Source organism: Molossus molossus, unplaced genomic scaffold (assembly GCF_014108415.1).
Source record: "Molossus molossus isolate mMolMol1 unplaced genomic scaffold, mMolMol1.p scaffold_m16_p_18, whole genome shotgun sequence".
Classification (NCBI taxonomy): Eukaryota; Metazoa; Chordata; class Mammalia; order Chiroptera; family Molossidae; genus Molossus; species Molossus molossus.
Window position 1 is genome coordinate 40,617,668 of NW_023425353.1, and position 18,171 is coordinate 40,635,838.

An 18,171-nucleotide genomic window follows, 5' to 3' on the forward strand; every position below is an offset into this window, starting at 1 on the left:
TGGTTGCCACCCCCAGGGCCAGGGACAAACTACAACCCAGGTACGTGCCCTTTGTGGGAACCGAACCTGGTACTCTGATCTGCAGGCCGACACTCTAACCATTGAGCCACACCAGCCACGGCTCCTCTGTCCATGTTTTAATTGGATTGTTTGCTTCCTTGTGTTGAGTTGTATGAGTTCTTTATATATTATGGAAATTAACCTCTTATCAGATGTATCATTGATGAATATGTTCTCTCATACAGTGGGTTTCCTTTTCATTTTGATGATAGTTTCTTTTTCTGTGCAGAAGTTTTTTAGTTTGATACGGTCCCATTTGTTTATTTTTTCCTTTGTTTTTCTTACCCTAGGAGATGTATTGGTGAAAATTATGCTATGTGAGATGTCTGAGATTTTACTGCCTTTGTTTTCTTCTACAACTTCAATATTTTCATGCATTTAAGTCTTTTATCCATTTTGAGTTTATTCTTGTGTATGGTGTAAGTTAGTGGTCTGGTTTCATTTTTTTGCATGTACCAATTTTCCTAACACCATTTATTGAAGAGACTATACCTCATTGTATGCTCTTGCATTCTTTGTCCAGTAATAATTGACCATAATGGCGTGGATCAATTTCTGGGTTCTCTGTTCTGTTCCATTGATCTATATGCCTGTTCCTGCCCAGTACCAGGGTTAGGGGTTAGGGCATAGCTGTTTGGTTTTTGTCCAAGTTTATCTGTGATGGGAAGCAGGAAATATGATAGAAGTGGAAATTTGTCTTTACTACATTCCATTGTATGCAGTTGTACTAATATTCTTAATTTAATTATATTATCTTGGAAAATTTACACTCATTTTTATTTATTAATTTTTATAAAACATACTTTTATATCAGCATTACATTTCATTTTTTGTCATTAAGCTTTAAACCTCTCAAAGAAAAGTCTTTAATATATTTAAGTTGTGAAGTATTTTGAAATAATAATTGGAAAATTATGTGAAACCAGTACCTACCTATTTTAAAAATTTGAGCTGTTTAGATTTTTGAGAGATGACATGGAAGGAAGCAATAACTTTCTAAAATACAGTTTTGTACATAAAAAATGAAGTAATATACTTTTGTGTGGCCAGTTTTTAAAGTTTAACATTATAAACCAACAAGTGAGATGACCTGTGCAGTCCCCACTGCGTGCTCATTGCCTGGCCCTGTCTTTGGTCACACGCCTTGTCTTCCATCCCCGTCGACCAGAACGGAACTCGGCTCGTGTAGAAATCACCCGAGTGTGGGTTCTCCATTGGCCCTTCCTCTGCTGTTCGACAACTTGCTCTCTGTTTCATCGTTCTCAAGTTCATTACCACAAAGGCATTCGAGGAGATTTTCCTCTTGGCTAACGTTCCAGAAGAAAAAGAACCCATAGCTTTTCCCCAGGAACAGAAACGTGGGGTCCCGGCGTCAGAGGAATGTCCTTGTAGGTGTCTGGCCCAGCAGGAGGCTCCCGGAGAAGCAGCCCAGCCGGGCCCAGCGGGCGCTTCAGTCCGTGTTCCCGGTGCACACGGGGTTTAGCTCACGCCTCCAACCTTCAGTGCCTTCAAACACACTCTCTGTTTTGGCTATTAAATAATATACATTGTATAACCGGTCACACTTTCCCAAAGACTATTTACCTAGTTAGTGTTGATTTTCAAATGAAGTTTACTAAAACTTAACAAAGATTTTAATTTCTTGGGCCAGAATTAACTGTTACCTCGGGTCTTACTTTGATGGCAGTGTCGTAGTAGAATCAGGGAACCCTGCTTCCTTCCCCTACGTCCTTAATAATTGGCCCCACATGTTACATGCTACATTTTTGCCTTGAAAGAAAATGGACAAGGCCCTGCTTTATTTGAGGCCCTTACAAAGCCATTTCGTTTCAACCGGACTGGTAGATGGGACATTAATAGGAAACTACAAATATGTATATTAAACAACGAACTTCAGGGTAATGTGAACAACTACATGTGGCTCTAAAATACACACATTCACGATGAAAATGTGTTCATGTAGGTTTGAGAAGATTCTGGAAACATACAGGAAACAGAGCTTGTTCCTGAAAGAAGACAACCCCACTTCTTATTCCCTCATTATTATTGGCCTGGTTTCTGTTTCTGAACCTGAAGAGTGTTTTCACTGTGGGAATTCCGGTCACTAAGCAGCAGCGACTCGGTCAAGGGCCACCGCCCTCTGGTTGTGGTCGGTGCCTGGCTGGTCTCTGAGCGTCCACCAGGCCGCGCCGTGTGAGCCGACAGCCTCGTTCTGTAGGAATAGTAAAGCTCTTTTGGCTTAAATCTGTAATTTTTAAACTTTTAAATATTGATTTTGCCGATGGTCATCACAAAATAAATTTTCAATAAAATTCTCATTATTTTCAAGGATATGTAGATTTTTCTTACCTATAATTCATCAATGAAAAATGCTTGCGTTTTGGCCCTGGAAGGTTCTCTCTTTCAGCCCCCAGTGCCGTAGGTGAAGAAAGGGAGGTCCGCAGAACGCCTCCGGCTTGCACCCTCCACAGTGCCCCAGGGCCGTGCCCGGGCCAGCCGGCAGGGGCATCCGCTCCGGGCCGCGGCAGCAGTGTTCTGCTCTTTCACTTGCTCGGATCTCCTTATCCTTTAGAGGCTGTGAGGGCTCCTCTTAGCAAAACGAAAAGCCTGTGTATGAGGGCTGCTTCTAGGCACCTATGCCAATGAATAGGTCCCTTCTCACAGTGGAGGGACTGTCACTCTAAAGTCCCGGCAATAAAGTCAGGCAGATACAAGACACGTTGGTAATTGGTAAATGAAGAATGTGCAAAAAAATAATTTACTTTGTGTAATTGCATGTCAGAGGGGATATTAGTGTCGTTCAGTGATTTTCAACTCATGTGCCACAAGAATTCTTAAAACATGCAGTACCTGGCTATTTAGTCAGAAGCACTGACCTCTTGATCCTTAGACTGTCAAATTAAAAAATGACAACAGCCCTGGCCGGTTTGGCTCAGCGGGTAGAGCGTCGGCCTGCGGTGCAGAGAGACCCGGGTTCGGTTCCCGCTAAGAGCACGTACCTCGGTTGCAGTTTGTCCCGGCCCTGGTTGGGTCCTGTGGGTGGCAACCACTCAATGTGTCCCTTTCATGTTGATGTTTCTCTATTTCTCTCTCTCTTCCTCTCTCTCCCTCCCACTCTATCTGAATAAAAAATGAAAAAATATCCTTGGGTGAGGATAGAAAATAAAAAACAGCCCTGACCAGTTTTGCTCAGTGGTTAGAGCGTTAGCTTGCGGTCCAGAGAGACCCGGGTTTGGTTCCCACTAAGGGCACGTACCTTGGTTGCAGTTTGCCCCCGGCCAAGGTTGGGTCACTCGATGTCTCGATGTGTCCCTTTCACGTCGATGTCTCTCTCTCTCTCTCCCTCCCCCTCTCCCTCCCACTCTATCTGAACAAAAAATGGAAAAATGTCCTCGGGTAAGGATTTAAAAAAAAATGACAACAGTCAACACAACAAGAGCCATCCAGTATGAATGAATCACAATTATACCTATTTTTTTTATATTGGCAAAAAATGTAATACATTTTTTTTTTTTTTTTGGTGTGCTGTAGAATTTCAGTAGTTTATGTGTGCCATGAGATGAAAAAGGTTGAAAATCACTGGTGTGGTTACTAAGAAGGCAGGAGCTAGAGCTCACCTGTGTAAGCCGACCAGCCTAATAGCCACCGGAAGTGGCCAGGTTGTGTGTTTGAACAAAGTAACAGGGGGTGCAGACATCCTGAGGCCCAGCCTGCACCTAAAGGTCACAGTTCATCTGTGCTGGCTGCTCCCTTGCCCTGTGTCCCAGGCTGTTTGGTAGATAGGTGTCTCCGGAGGACAGGAGCTAAACAAATTGCCTTTAGTGAATCAGAGTCAGGCATTCTCATTACTCCACGTAGGACACTAAGGCTAGCAAAGATCAAGCACAGGAAACGATGAGGAACTCCCTGCCTTCCTGGTTATGTACCTTTCTTTCCAGTGTGATCGCTTCCAATTCTATAGCAGTGCAGGGCAGTCTATGCACCTTCTCATTGCCTGGCTGGTCATTTAAGGGAAAACGCAGCATGGACTTCCTTGGGTTTTCAGAAATTTAAACTTATCTGATTTATTATTTTCAGTTTATTTATTTTTTTTTAGGTTAAATAATCTAATCCTAAATTACTAGTTGTTTGTAATTTATTCTGTATCCCCACTAAATCTCCCACACATAGTTTCTTTTTCCTGGTACAGAAACTGATCTGATATTATACCTACAGAATTTATTTTGGCTCTGATTTTTAAAAAGCAGCAATTGTTATGTATTCTCACATTGTAATGTTAATGCTATTGCCCTGTTTGCTGTACCTGTTCCTCCAAACACAGCCATTGTGTCCCAGAATGGGAGCACAAAGATTTCTTTAGGAAAGAGTTGACAAAGAGCTGATAATGTAAGTGCCTGGTTCCCCCGTGCTTCTAGGGATCTGTAGCTTTCTGCAGTGTTCCGCATATTGAAGTAATGGGTTTTAACGGGACTCAGCACAACACACGGTCCAATGACCTGCCCATGGTGTGTGACCAGTAAATGTTATTGACTGACCAGTTAGTGTTACTACTTCATGAATCAAGAATTACTTTCATGTCCAAAATGATGCAGCCTTTTGTATCTCAGAATTATGGCGGTTGACCACTCACTACAGAAACAGAGAACTATTCTGAAAAGTCCACCCAAGAAGGAAATTTTAGGTAATAGTTCTGTTTCACCTCTTCAGGTACATATTGCTGATTGTTTCATATTAGGCTTCTTTTTAATAAACATGAAACCAGAAGACATAGGAAGAAATCTTTATATTCCTTTATTTGTTGTTGTTGTTTTTTAATTTTCATGTGTATTTCATTTTCCCATCACCACGTACCCCTCTCTCCTCTTCTGCCTCCCCCACTGCAGTCACCACACTTGCCATGTCCATGGATTTTCTCTTTTTTTCTTTTTTGCTCAATCCTTCCACCAGAGCCGTCTGCCTAATCTTAGTCAAGATAAACAAAATAATTTGGAAATAAATATTTGTACACAGCTGGGCCAGTCGTTTGAAAAGGAAGACTCTTGGCCTCCTTGCCCGGAGCTGACAGTATCGGAATTCCTGGTTTCTGAAATGGCCTGTGTTCATGGCCCTCTGACGCCGGGCATGCTCTCCATCATCACCGTGGCTTTCCACCTCTCAGTCCCATCTCCCCGTCCTCTTGGTCAGGTTTCCCACAGAGTGAGCCCAGCCCTCTCGCACAGAAATCTGCTGCTTGCTACAAATGTCCCTGTCTGGGCCCACCCCAGACCTCCCGAATCAGAGTCCCCGAGAAGAGGGGAGAAACTGCATTTCAAACATGCATCTCTGGTGACTCCTTTGTACACTGAGGTTTGAGACCCACTCTCTGTGAAGCCTCTCCCCATGCTGCTCTTGCAGGCTCCCTCCCCCAAATCCTTTGCCAAGTTACCATTCCTCCAAGCTCTCTCAAACAGTGAAGGCCACAAGCCACATGCTCTTACAAGTCTCTGGATTACTGGAGCAACTTCCTTAACTCCCTGGCCTCCTCCACTTCTGGCTATTCCTCTGAGCCACAGGTACACACCAGCTCCCTGCCCATCCAGGGCTCCTTCTGGGCTGGTCAACACCCCGTCTTTGCCCCACAGTGGGATCTCCAGATCCCCTCACCTTGCACTAGCTCCTAACCCCACCACCCTCAAACTGAATCTCTAGAACCAGGAATTTTAAAGCCAAAACAACTTGGTTTCTTTGGGGGCGGGGGGGTAACTTAGTCTTAAAGTTTTTACTTATCTGATTTCCACCAGCTACTTTAAAACTCACTTTGCCCTTTAGACAGAATGGTAAGACTTACAGAAAGGAGAAGAGATGCTGCTTTTACGTTTCTTCATAAGGACTTTTTTTTTTTTTTTTTTTTTATCCTCACCCAAGGACATTTTTCCATTTTTTGTTCAGGTAGAGCGGGAGGGAGAGAGAGAGGAACAGAGAGAGAGAGAGAAACATCTACGTGAAAGGGACACATCGAGTGGCTGCCACCCGCACAACCGACCAGGGCCGGGGACAAACTGCAACCCAGGTATGCGCCCTTAGCGGGAACCGAACCCGGGTCTCTCAGGACCGCAGGCTGACGCTCTAACCACTGAGCCAAACTGGCCAGGGCCATAAGGACTTTTTCATTGGGCTCATGTTTCTTTGCTGAAAATAATTTGGGAAATAGGGAGATAATTATGTAACTACCTCAGACAAGTTCTTTATACTCATTGTTGATGTAAGGAACTGAAAAGACCTCCTGTGACATGTTAGAATAGGTTTCCTGATCATTTAACATCAAGGGAATAATGCAGTTTGCATCTTATTTATCTAATTAGATTTGACCCAGTTCAAATGCATGATCTCATTCTGTCTCCCTCTGTATTCCCTGAGAACTGGGTCCAATGGCCCTTATAGTTTCTTTACAGCACATGTGTCTGATATACAGAACCATAGCATGAGGTCACATTAAGGGCAGGGACTCTCATTCGGAAATAATGTGTGGTAGTTGGAAACCCGTGGGTACTGGGCTCAGGCAGACCAGTATTCAAGTCCTTCCTTACGGTTTCCTTGGGAAGATTCGATAGCCCCTCCATGTCTCCCCTGCAATGTAGGAAAAGCGCCTGGCGAGCTGCCTCTTGCTTCCTTCCCTGCAGTGGGTGCCCAAAGTCCTAGCCCTGGGCTTTGTCCAGGACCGAGGGGCGAAGGGTGCATTCATGGTGCAGAGGTTGAGGTGAGAATCCTTGATTTCCGTAGAAATAAACCAACATATGCTTCATATCAGTCGATTAGCAAACTGTTTGCAATGATCAGTCTGTAAGTTAATATAAAAATATTTTTAAAGAAACACATCTCTTGTGCAGCAAACTAAATAATGAAATAAATGACGATGGGACTGATAGTCTTGGTCACTTAAAAAATGGGGAGGGATTATATTTATAACATAAGTTTTCTAGTTTTCAACTCATCACCTTTTTGTGCCCCATTTTTTAAGAGCTTTATTAATAATACACTTTGCACTTCCCTATAGACTTTTATTATTGGACTGCAGGTATTTTAAGAAGGGTAAGATAAGGGGGAACTGACTAGTTCACTTTTTTTTAAAATCCTCACCTGAGGATACTTTTTTCCCCATTTATCTTCAGACGGAGTGGGGAAGGGAGAGAGCCATTGACGTGAGAGATATGGACTGGTTGCCTCCTGCAGCACCCTGACCGGGGCCAGGAACTGAACCCCAACTGAGGTACATGCCCTTGGCTGGAATCGAACCCTCGACTCTGGCCCACAGGCCGACGCACTAACTGCTGAGCCAAACCGGCCAGGGCTCGTCTTACTTTTTAATGAACATATATAACATGAGCTTTTTAAAACAGCCGTACTTGTTTCTTTACATGTTTTCCTGTTCCTTCCTCATCAGTGTCGTTCTCATCATCTTGCCTGTGCTTCCCCCAGAGCCCCGAGCAGCCTGTCCTGTCACCCCGCAGCCCTGGGCTCTGCCTCCCTGAGGGCTGCCTTCTTCACGTCTGGCAGGTGCTTGTCTGCGCTCAGGGCTGCCTTGTCCGCCCGTCTAGGCGCCCTTCTGTGCTTGGCCGTCGGCAGGCTTTCCCCGTTGGCTGGGGCGGAGCCCCGCGCAGTTCCCTTACTGGAGCTGGCATCTGACTGCGGGTCCATCCCCTGGGCCCCCAAAGCCCAGTCGGACACCCACTCGGGAGCTTGCAGCAAAGGAAGGGTTACTTTTAGGAAGGGACCCACGCCCGCAGAGGTTTAGCTTGTGCACCAAGGCCTGGCCCCCGATGGCTTCCTGGGGATGGGATACATGGGGGAGATCACTGATCGGGTGACTAAGGGATTTAGGGCTGTGGTCGGGGTTGTGCTCACTGTTGACGGGGTGGCGCTAGGGAAGAGGGGAGTTGATCTTTGCATCTGGGCCTGATGTCAGCCGAGAGGCATCGCTTTGTCTGGTTTCGCTGCTTTTCTGGGCCTGGAGCTGAAACACAACCGAGGTCTAGATGTTATCTCTAGCTTTACTGAAACTGTCTCTGGGGTCAACAGACCCGAGGCTTTGTTCCTGAGATTATTTGATGTTGATCAGAACTTCGTCGTCCTGAGGGCTTAATGCTTGAGGGAGAGGTTGTGCAAGGGGGAGAGAGGCTGGTGAGTCAGGGTGCTGAGTGAGGCCAGCTCAAGGCAAAGGAGAGAAGGGGGAAAGGTCACATTAAAGAAAAGAAGTTTCAAGTGAGGACAGTGAGCCCATGTTCAGCAAGGCCGGGTCATCGTCTGCCTCTAGTGCAGTGAGGCTCCAAGCAGATACCTGGCGGTTTACAACTCTCCCCGTGTGGCCATATCACCTTCGTGCCAGTTCTGAAATTTGTGGTGAAAAAAGCATTATGACTAACAGGCATCTGGCCAGGTGACTGCAGTGTGTAGTCCTTCATTAACATCACTTCCGTTCCCTCTCCAGTGTCTTGTCCTCTGCACCTCGAAGACCATGCAGCCGTGTGTCTCCTTGTTCATAGGGTTATCTCCCCACACCACTGCTCTGTGTCTCTTCTCTCTCCTGTATTACAGTCGCGAACTCCATCTACTAACCTCAGTGACACGTGTAAGACTAGTGCCTCCTGATTGCCTGAAATTTAAACATCGTGTGTATTAATGATTCAGGTCCTGAAGCCCAGGTCTTGCTGAAGTCCAGTATTAAATCTTAATTTAAAAAACCCAGCACATTGGGGTCCTATGGTTAGGACCTCACCTGGCTGTGTTCTGAGAAGTACAGCACACTCCAGGAAGGCTCCCACACGTGACCGGAGAGAAAACTGTGTGTGTGTGTGTGTGTCTGTGTGTGTGGTAATGCTTCAGCAAAAAGCCTAGGTTTTAGAACAAGATTGCCACCTCTCCATGGTTATTTTGTTTGTTTATTTTGCAGTATTTTCCATTGAATGTCAGAACTGGGTCTGGGGAAGGTGGCCCCCTGGGCCCGGTGGGCCGCGGTGGGGCGGAGGGTTGGTCCGTCAAGCTGGGGTTTTCCTACGTACCATCACCGACAGAGAGAAGTAGGAAGAAGGAGAAGTGGTCAGTGTGGTAGTTTCCTAGACAATGTAATGAATTTTATTAATTGCTGTTCTTTCTTGAAACCACTGAGGTTCTTAAGCCTTATTAGCAAGACAGGACAGGACACAGGATCATATTTTCTATGAGGTGGGAAAAATAAAGAGAGGAAAGGGAAAAGATTAAATGGGCAGTTTACCATATTTATCCTACGCATGTCAACTTTTGCTTACTGTTTAAAGCCACTAAGGAATAAAGTTGCTGTCAATTACCATATAAAGAGTTGCTTTCCAATGGTATTGTATAGAAATAGAGTTAGAAGTTGGAATGCCCAGCTTACAGACAAAGTGTACAGGGAGCACAGGGAGCTCTGGCCAGTTGAGTGTCATCCTGTGCACCCAAAGGTTGCCGGTTCGATTCCTGGTGAGGGCACATACCCAGGCAACTGATTGATGTTTGTCTTTCACATTGATGTTTCTCTCTCTCTCTCTCCCTTCCTCTCTGTGTAAAACAAATCAATAAAACCATTTTAATAAAAATAAATGAAATCAGGTAATTTAAAATAAAATTAAGAACACGGGGAATGTCTTGTAAAAGTTATGACCACTTCACCTTATTTGTAATAGTAAAAGACTTGAAATAACCCAGTGTCTGTTAGTAGAGGGCTGGGTGGATAACGGCTCGTCCAGCCACACAGTGGAGTCTGTGAAGCTGTTACATACAGAGGGAGGGGCCGCGGCCAGTGTGACTCGGCGGCTGGAGCATCGGCCTTCGAGCTCTGCACCGCGCTGAGCCTCACCTGTAAAACCAGAACGAGAACGGTCCTGTGTGCCCTGCTCGCCCTGCGGAGCCATAGGAACGACCGCGGACCTCTTCCATGCCTTCAGCCTTGTTGATGACACAGTTGTCAGTGCTTCCCCCATTATTACATTCTTAAATAGGTGCATTCACAAAACTCCTTCGGAAGTTGGAATCGTTTAGCAATACCTAGAAAAATAAATATTGCTGGTTCATTAGCACAGATCAGAGGGGGATGTAATCTCCTTTGTCTTTCTGTCTCTTTCAGCCATGGAATTCCATGAACACCTGCACAGCATAGGCACCAAGGAAGGTCTGAAGGAGCGAAAGCTACAAAAAGCTGTGGAGAGCTTCACCTGGAACATCACCATCTTAAAGGTATAGCGAGTAGTTGCTGGTGCTGGTGATTCTGCCTACTTGCCCAGCCTGTTTTCTTCTGTCGGATCACGTTTCCTGCAGGTACCAGCCGCTGGGGGCTACATGCTTGCAGGAATCAGCGCCCTCTGCCTTCCGGAGAGTCTCAGCACCTTAGCTGGACGGTGCGGCTCCGAGGGAGAAGGTGGGGATTTTAATGGTTGGCACATTGTGTGTTCTGGTAGGAAGGGACAGGACTCTGTAGTTCACCCTTGAAACATTGTGAGGTTCATAGATGCCAGTTGCTGTATGTGAAACAGGAAATATTGATTACAGAGGAATGATTGGGACTTGAAAGATTCTGGTTACTTGAATTTCATTTAACACTTTCAGTTATAATCACAGCCTTAATATTAGTATGATCCCATAAAAACAGGGAAGAATTGTGTGGGGCATAATCAAAAGAAATATGTAAAGGAATCGCTATTGGAAAGACATTTTTCTTCAAGGGAGAAGCCATCTATGTTCCTCCCTCCCTCCCTCCCTCCCTCCCTCCCTCCCTTCCTTCCTTCCTTCCTTCCCTTTTTTCCCTTTCTCTCTCTTTCTCTGTCTCTCACTCCCTTCCTTCTTACTTCCCTCTTTTCCTTCCATTTGTCTCAGCATGTCCATTTTTTTTTTTTATTCCTCACCCGAGGATACTTTTCTATTTCTCATCAGATAGAGTGGGAGCCAGGGAGAGAGAAAGAAAAACATTGATGTGATAGAGGCACATTGACTGGTCGCCCCCCGCACGACCTGATCAGGGCTGGGGAGGAATCACAACTGAGGTATGTGCCCTTGGCCGGAATCAAACCCGGGCCCACGCCCTAACCGCTGAGCCAAACCAGCCAGGGAAGCATGTCCATTTTTTAAAAATTAACTTTCTTTTTTTGGTTATAAAAGTAATAATAGAAAAATTTAGAAAATGTCAAAGTGGCATAACCAAAGGTAAACAAGATGCTGCCGTCCAGAGACATGACTGTGGGCCCTTGGCTGTACTTTCTCCCAGTCTTTTCCTCTAATAATGTCCAGTATGACATGGTTTTAAAATCACGCCTTGTATGTACCTTGAAACTTTTTGGAGTTTTGTCTCAATGATCTTCATTTTCCTTCATCTCAGTGTTTAGGAACTTGAATAATACACAGAAAACATCATTACTTGAACAGTAAAATGCAAAATTACTCTCTGGTATTCATCCACCAAATTTTATGCTTAGTTGAATTCAAAACTAAAGACATTATCACTCACCTGCCTCCTCTAATCCCCACTCCTCTTCAGGGTAAAGGATCCATCCCTGAAGCTGACAACGGTTTTCTGAGTTGATTTAATAAAAGTTGTCCTTCAAAGCTAGCCAACTTGCATTTTCTCACATTTAACTCCTACTCATCTCTATAATCAAACTCAGTTTCTTCTTCAGACACTCCCTTCCCTGCACATGTACTTTTTGCATCTCTGGATCTTCTGCTTGCTATTTAAGTCTGGTTGTTTGCGGTTCAGTACTCAGCAGAGATAAGGACTTACAATGAAAAGGAATTTGGCTGTCGACCTGCTGACTCAGCCCCACCAGAGGGGCTGACACTACACACTTCCCGCAAACCTCGGGGGAAATAGCACAGTCGTTTATAGCCTTGTGATAGGAATAGATGCTCATTTGGCTTTTATCGGGACCAAACCGCCATCTGTCAGCTCTCCTTGCTACTCACTTGCGGTGCAGGAATCAGCAGTCGGGACGTCATCCAGCTCTTGTTCCACATGCAGACTCCCAGGCCCGCCCCAGACCCGGCCACTCAGAACCCGTGTTCTTACAAGACTGCAGGGCGTTTGTATGCCCATGAAGGGTTGAGAAGCGCGGAAAGTGGGAGCCTGGCTCGCACGGTAACAAAGAACAGTTGACATAAAGTAATGTGCCAGATTTTAGAAGTAATTGAACCAAATAGCGACGCTGAGGAAATGGATTTTCTTTTGACTTGGCGACATAGGAAATGTCCAACCTATAGAGAATTTTTATAAGGGTTTCTTTGAGCCAAGCGGATGACAGTGTCAGGAAGCAAGGTTTCATATGCTGTGCAGAGTGACAATTTGCAGTTTCTTGTAGACCTTTGGAATTAAGGAGGGGCTGGAAGGACGATTACATAAAGAGGGGAGAAACGAGGGCCAGGAAGTTAACAAATTGACCTTGAGGGTGGTTACATCTTCCAGGGTCTGTGCAAGATTACGTCTGGCATTTCAGAGTGTGTGGGCCCAGATGCACAAGACCACTGGACCAGGCTTGCTTAACCTTTTACTGAAGAAGTATAAGCCTGGGGTGTGACTACCCACTAGGACCTGCCCAGTGAGGAATTTATGATCTGTCGCCTCCCCGCCTCTGCCCCACCACCCCTGTGATGTTACTTTCTGTCAGTGAACTTGGCCATACCCCCTTTTTCATCCACAGACTTATGTCCGGGAGAGATCATTAACACCTCAGACTTATATTCATATGGAAAGAAATGTATAGGTATGGTAAAGATAGTTTTAAAATTCCAGAATACGCCCAGACCAGCGTGGCTCGGTGGATTGAGCATCATCCCACGGACTGTGAGGTCCTGGTTTGATTCCTGGTCAGGGCACATACTGGGGTTGTGAGCTCGATGCCCAGTAGGGGGCGTGCAGGAGGCAGCTGATTGATGTATCTCTCTCACATTGATGTTTCTATCTCTTCCTTTCTCTCTAAAAAAATCAATAAAAACCTATTAAAAAGAAAAAGATTGGAGCACAGATTTACAAACAAATAAATAAACTTCCAGGGTGCTATGTGCTGTGGGTGGTGTCTGAGTACGCAGAGCCCACGCGAGGACGGGGGAAGAGTCGGAGAGGTCGGCGTGTCATCGTACAATAGAAGGGCTTTTTCCTTCCTGTGTATTTCATGCTTCCGTACTCCTGGACGTGAGTGGGGTCTGAGCTGAGCTGCTAACCCTCCCTGGCAGGAGCTCCCTCCTTGCTTGTTCTTTGCGTGAGCCTGGAGAGGTGGCGGCACTCCAGGGCTGCGCGGGGTGTGCAGCGGGCAGCAGGTGGGCACGGGCTGGGGGAGGGCGGAGGACAGGACAGGAAGGCTCACGCAGGCTGAGGGGGCTGTGAGGCAGGCACAGGAATTACCTGGGTGCTTAAAAATGCAGCCTCCCGAGCCCCTCAGACCTGGCCCTGGCCAGAATCTCCGGGGGGTGGGACGCAGGGACCCGCTTATTTAACAGCATCCTCTGGGGATTCTGAGGCATGGGGGGGAGGGGTCATGTATTTAACTCTCTAGAATGAAATTGAAAACATCTTCCTCATGTGTCACCCTTCTTCTTGGAACAGCTAAGGAGGTAGGGTGACCAGTCGTCCAGGGAGGGAGGACTTTCAGTGGACACAGGAACAGTCCCCGGTGTACCGGGCAGCGTCGGCCTGAGGGGAGGCCTGCTGTGACCTCCTTTCGTGAGGGTGGCTGTCCCGGTTTGTATGAATCTCTACTTGGTTTGCTTAGTTTTTCAATTTTAAGAATTACTTTAAAATACAGAAATGAACAAAGAAGAAATGTCATCCATGATCACCACATCCAGAATGACCCACTATCAACGTCTTGGCATATTTACTTCCAGTCATTTTTTTCTTTGGATAAAAATCATTCATTGGTTTTTATAAATAGGTCTTCATTATGAAGAAGGGGTTTTTAATGTAGAAAAGATGAAAGTTTTAAAATGACCTCAGCTCTTCCCTCTGAGAACTATTATTTTATTAAATGTAGGTGACCTCACTCCAGGACTTTTTACTATGCCCATGGGTGGATGGATGGAGATAAAATTTATTGATTCTGAGTCATAATTATTTCATATTTTTTACGTCTTTGGTATGTATTTACAGTCCCTGACATCTTTATATTGTATTGGTGATTTTCCTTTCTTAGTGGTCTGTAAAATAATGATACGTCTCATAAGCACTAGTGTCTCAGACATTATAAAATAAGGTATATCAGTAAATAGAATCCTATCATAATTACTCTTGTAAATGTTTTAAAAAGTACTTTCACTTTAATATAGCAAGAAAAGTAAACCATAAAGAAACTAAATGAATTGCAATGTCTACTGTAAGAGGTATTTATTTCCTCTAAATCCCTCTGAGGTTAAAAAAAGATGGAAAATGTGGCTAGGAGTCAGCTTGTTGGTTTTTTTTTTTTTTTAAGCTACACATTTCAATTGTAAACTCTGTTGGTTGACCGTCCGCTGTGAAAGATGAGGCTGTCAGTACTCTCAGATCTGTCTAGGTAGGGAGGTAGGCATATTGTTGTTTTTATGGTGTCCGGTGTAAATATTGCCCACTGGTCCCAAGATGATTCCCATGTTTCTTGGTGTAAGCTCAGTATTTCACCACCAGATCCAGAAGTCGCCCACGCTTTTCTGTAGGGAACGGCGGAGGAGAGAAACCTCAGGTGGGTCACAGCCAGCCTTGGCTGGAATACTTGGACCCAGCTTCCTGTTTGCAAATGTCCTGTTTTGGGGTTTCTGCAGCATAACTGGGGAGAGGGTGGTTGCTTCCTTAATTCAGAGACTGGTCCTCAAGACCTCACTCTTATTAGATAGCATCATTCTCTCCCTCCCTCCCATTACCCCCAAAGTTCCCATGCACCCCTTTGTAGTAAATGCCCTCACTTTGCCAGCCACGGACCTGATTTCTGTCTCTGGACTCACCTGTTCTGGAACGCCATGGAAGTGGAATTGTACGGTATGTGGATTCTGTGCTGGCTTCTCTCACTCAGCACAATGCTCTTGAGATTTATCCCACCCTCCGCCCCACCGTCTCTTCCGCTCCACCAGACAGCAGTAAGAAGGGGCACTCACTCACCTGACTTCTCTCCAGTTTGGTTGATGTTAGAATTTTCAGGATACTCATGAATTTCCAGTGTGAATTCTGTGAGTTTTAGAAGTTTATTAAATTATGGCATATCCTTTTCTTTTGTGTTTGCAGTTTGTGACTTCATGTTGGTTTTTGCTCTTGCTAACTTTACTCTTGTTGCTCGTTGACTCAGGAATGTGGGAATTAAATTCTGGAATGCATTTTCAACCCACCAGCTTAATCAAGACATTCCTTTCCCTTTATTTCCCATTCACCATACTGGTGATAATTTTCCTGTGTCTGTGTATTTCCATTTCTAAAATGACAGACTCGCATAGCAGACTAACTCAGCTAACACATGCCCAGTCCCTTCCACAGACGCTAGCACGAGATGGCTCCTGGCCCCCTGCCACCGGCCCCGGGTCCTTCTGAAGGTGTGTCAGTGTTCATACAGTGGGGCGACCTGAATTATCCCTGGACTCCAGATGCAGGCTGGGCTCACCAGCCCGGAGTGAGACTCGTCAGCGTAATGTTGCTTGTAGTCTGGAAATGACCTTACTGTTAACATAGGCCAGAGTTATCTCGGAGTGTAGAGCGCTTGCGTCGTGACTGAAATGCAGCTGTTACGACCCAAGATGCTTTCCGGAGGACTTGCTCCCGAGCTTCCTCCACAGCCTGTGCCGTTCTAGCCTCCGAGAAGACTGAAAACTAGACCCTGCCAAGATAAATAGTTACACAGGCAGAGTTTGCACCTGGTAAGGCGTTGGCCTTGACTTCATTTGTTTGCATGTGAGCTGCAGAGCTTACCCAGACGACCTGAAGCCTAGCATTTGTTTCCTCTGTGGAAGTCACTTTGGCCGTCTGCGTGTAACTTATTTTCTTTATTGAGGCTAATATCCTTTAGTGATGCCATTTATTATAGGTGATGGATGCTGTAAGGGACCGAAAGCCATTTCTCTAGCGTGTGAAAACTCAAATGGTTCCGAAAGTCAAACTTCGCTTGTGTTTGTCATTAGCCAGGCGGCACTTTCTGATCTACTTGAAACACCGTGAAACCTCAGGCAGATGGATCCCACTAATGTGGAATTGCGATCACTCAGCTAACATTTGATTATGCAGAGGTGCGCTGAAGAGAGAAATGGGGCGAAGGAAGAGCGTATGCCCACCGTGCTCACCAGCGTCTGCAGGAGCGGCCACGCCCGTGGTCCTGGCCCCGCTGTCTCAGCGTCCTGCCGCTGCAGGTCCTCTGTGCCGTGGGCCTCACTGCCCTCCTCTGGCCCTGAGCTCTCCACCCGGAACTCAGTCTTTTTTTTTCTTTCTTTCTTTCAAATTTTTCTTTATTGATTTTTTTTTAGAGGGAGAGAGATAGAGACATCGATGAGAGAGAACATTGACTGGCCGCCTCCTGCATGCCCCCACTGGGTATCGGGCCCACAACCTGGGCATGTGCCCTGACTGGGAATCGAACTGGCGACCTCTGGTACATGGGTCGACACTCAACCACTGAGCCACACCAGCCAGGCCGGAACCCATTCCTGACCCCCTGCCTTCGATGTCTAGGCTGTGGCTCACTTCCACTAAGGGAGACTGTGGTGGCTGCTCCTGAAGCCGCACCCCAGTTCTGCCACCAGAGCGACCCCGCTGCGCCAGGAGAGAGCCCGTCCCACTGCAGGGGCCGCGTTCACCGCCAGGTGTGGGGGCTGGGAGAGGCGGTCACAGTGGGAACGTGTGGAGAGCACACTCCTGAGCAGTGGCGAGGCCCCAGAGGCCCCATGTGAGGCAGCTGTGCAGCCTTGTGTGGAGGTCGGGGACCCCCGGCCCTCGGCCAGCCAGCGGACACCATTCCCGCCCTGTGCCGAGGTCCGGCCAGGCGCCAACCCCCACCGCTGCTGCCAGGAGCCCCTCCGTCTCTGCCGAGGAAACATGAAATTGTTTCGGAGGAGAAAGGCATTCATTCTGAATTTAGTTAAATTGAACCTTATATTTAAAATGGTTGACTATTAGCTTTCGTCCAAACCTTTGAGCACAGCGCACCATTGTTGACTTGGGTGATAACTGTAAACGTGATGCGATGACCGTCACATTGGTGAAGGGGGAGGGTGGCCGGGAGTTGAGACAGGAGGACGGTCTTTGGGTCGGCCCGCTGGCCTTTCTTTTTTGTTTTTTAATCCTCACCCGAGGACATTTTTCCATTTTCTGCCCAGGTAGAGCGGGAGGGAGAGAGAGGAACAGAGAGAGAGAGAGAAACATCAACGTGAAAGGGACACATCGAGTGGCTGCCACCTGCATGACCAACCAGGGCCGGGGACAAACTGCAACCGAGGTACGCGCCCTTAGCGGGAACCGAACCCGGGTCTCTCCAGACCGCAGGCCGACGCTCTAACCGCTGAGCCAAACCGGCCAGGGCAGGCAGCTGGCTTTCTTAATCAGGACAGTGCATCACAGTCGGACGCTGCCCTGGACTAAGGGGAAGTGGAGGGTGAGGCGCCGTGCTCACAGGGCTCCTCTTCCCACGCGGAGAACCCAGCACCCGCTGGGCCCTTGGGGCGGGAGGCGGGAGAGGGAAGGCAGTGCTTCATTAGTGCTCAGTGAGACGAGTTTGTCTGCAGCTCCCCTTCCATTCCCTTCAAACGTGAGAATGAGCGTGAGGGGAGCCGGCAGGAGAGAGAACACGGGACCCTTCGTGGGGACCCGAGCGCCCTGTGGAAAAGCAGGTGCCCCCCTCCCTTTGCTCTAGCCTCCGGTGCTGGCAGCCGGCGTCTGTTTTCATGTGTAAGGTTGCCTGACACTTCAGTGGGAAGAAGGCCTGACCAGGCTGGGGGCCACCTTACCTCTGCCGAGTGTGCTGCCGTGGTGTTCGCCAGGCCACCCAGGGCCAGCTGTCAGGTGTGCTGGTGGCGGTGTAGGATGCGCAGCCCCGAGTCCACAGCCCCGAGCCCGCAGCCCCGAGCCCGCAGCCCCGAGTCCACAGCCCCGAGTCCGCAGCCCCGAGCCCGCAGCCCCGAGTCCGCAGCCCCAAATCC

General features: G+C 47.1%; 1 protein-coding gene across 4 annotated transcripts in view; it reads left to right on the forward strand.

Annotated features, from left to right (window-relative positions):
- PLCL2 (phospholipase C like 2) overlaps positions 1-18,171 on the forward strand; it is a 173,389-nt gene that overhangs the window by 145,362 nt on the left and 9,856 nt on the right. For all 4 annotated transcript variants that reach the window (XM_036266269.1, XM_036266270.1, XM_036266273.1 and 1 more), the window contains exon 5: positions 10,175-10,284. In XM_036266269.1, the coding sequence (XP_036122162.1) occupies positions 10,175-10,284 (110 nt within the window). The remainder of the gene's footprint in view (positions 1-10,174; positions 10,285-18,171) is intronic.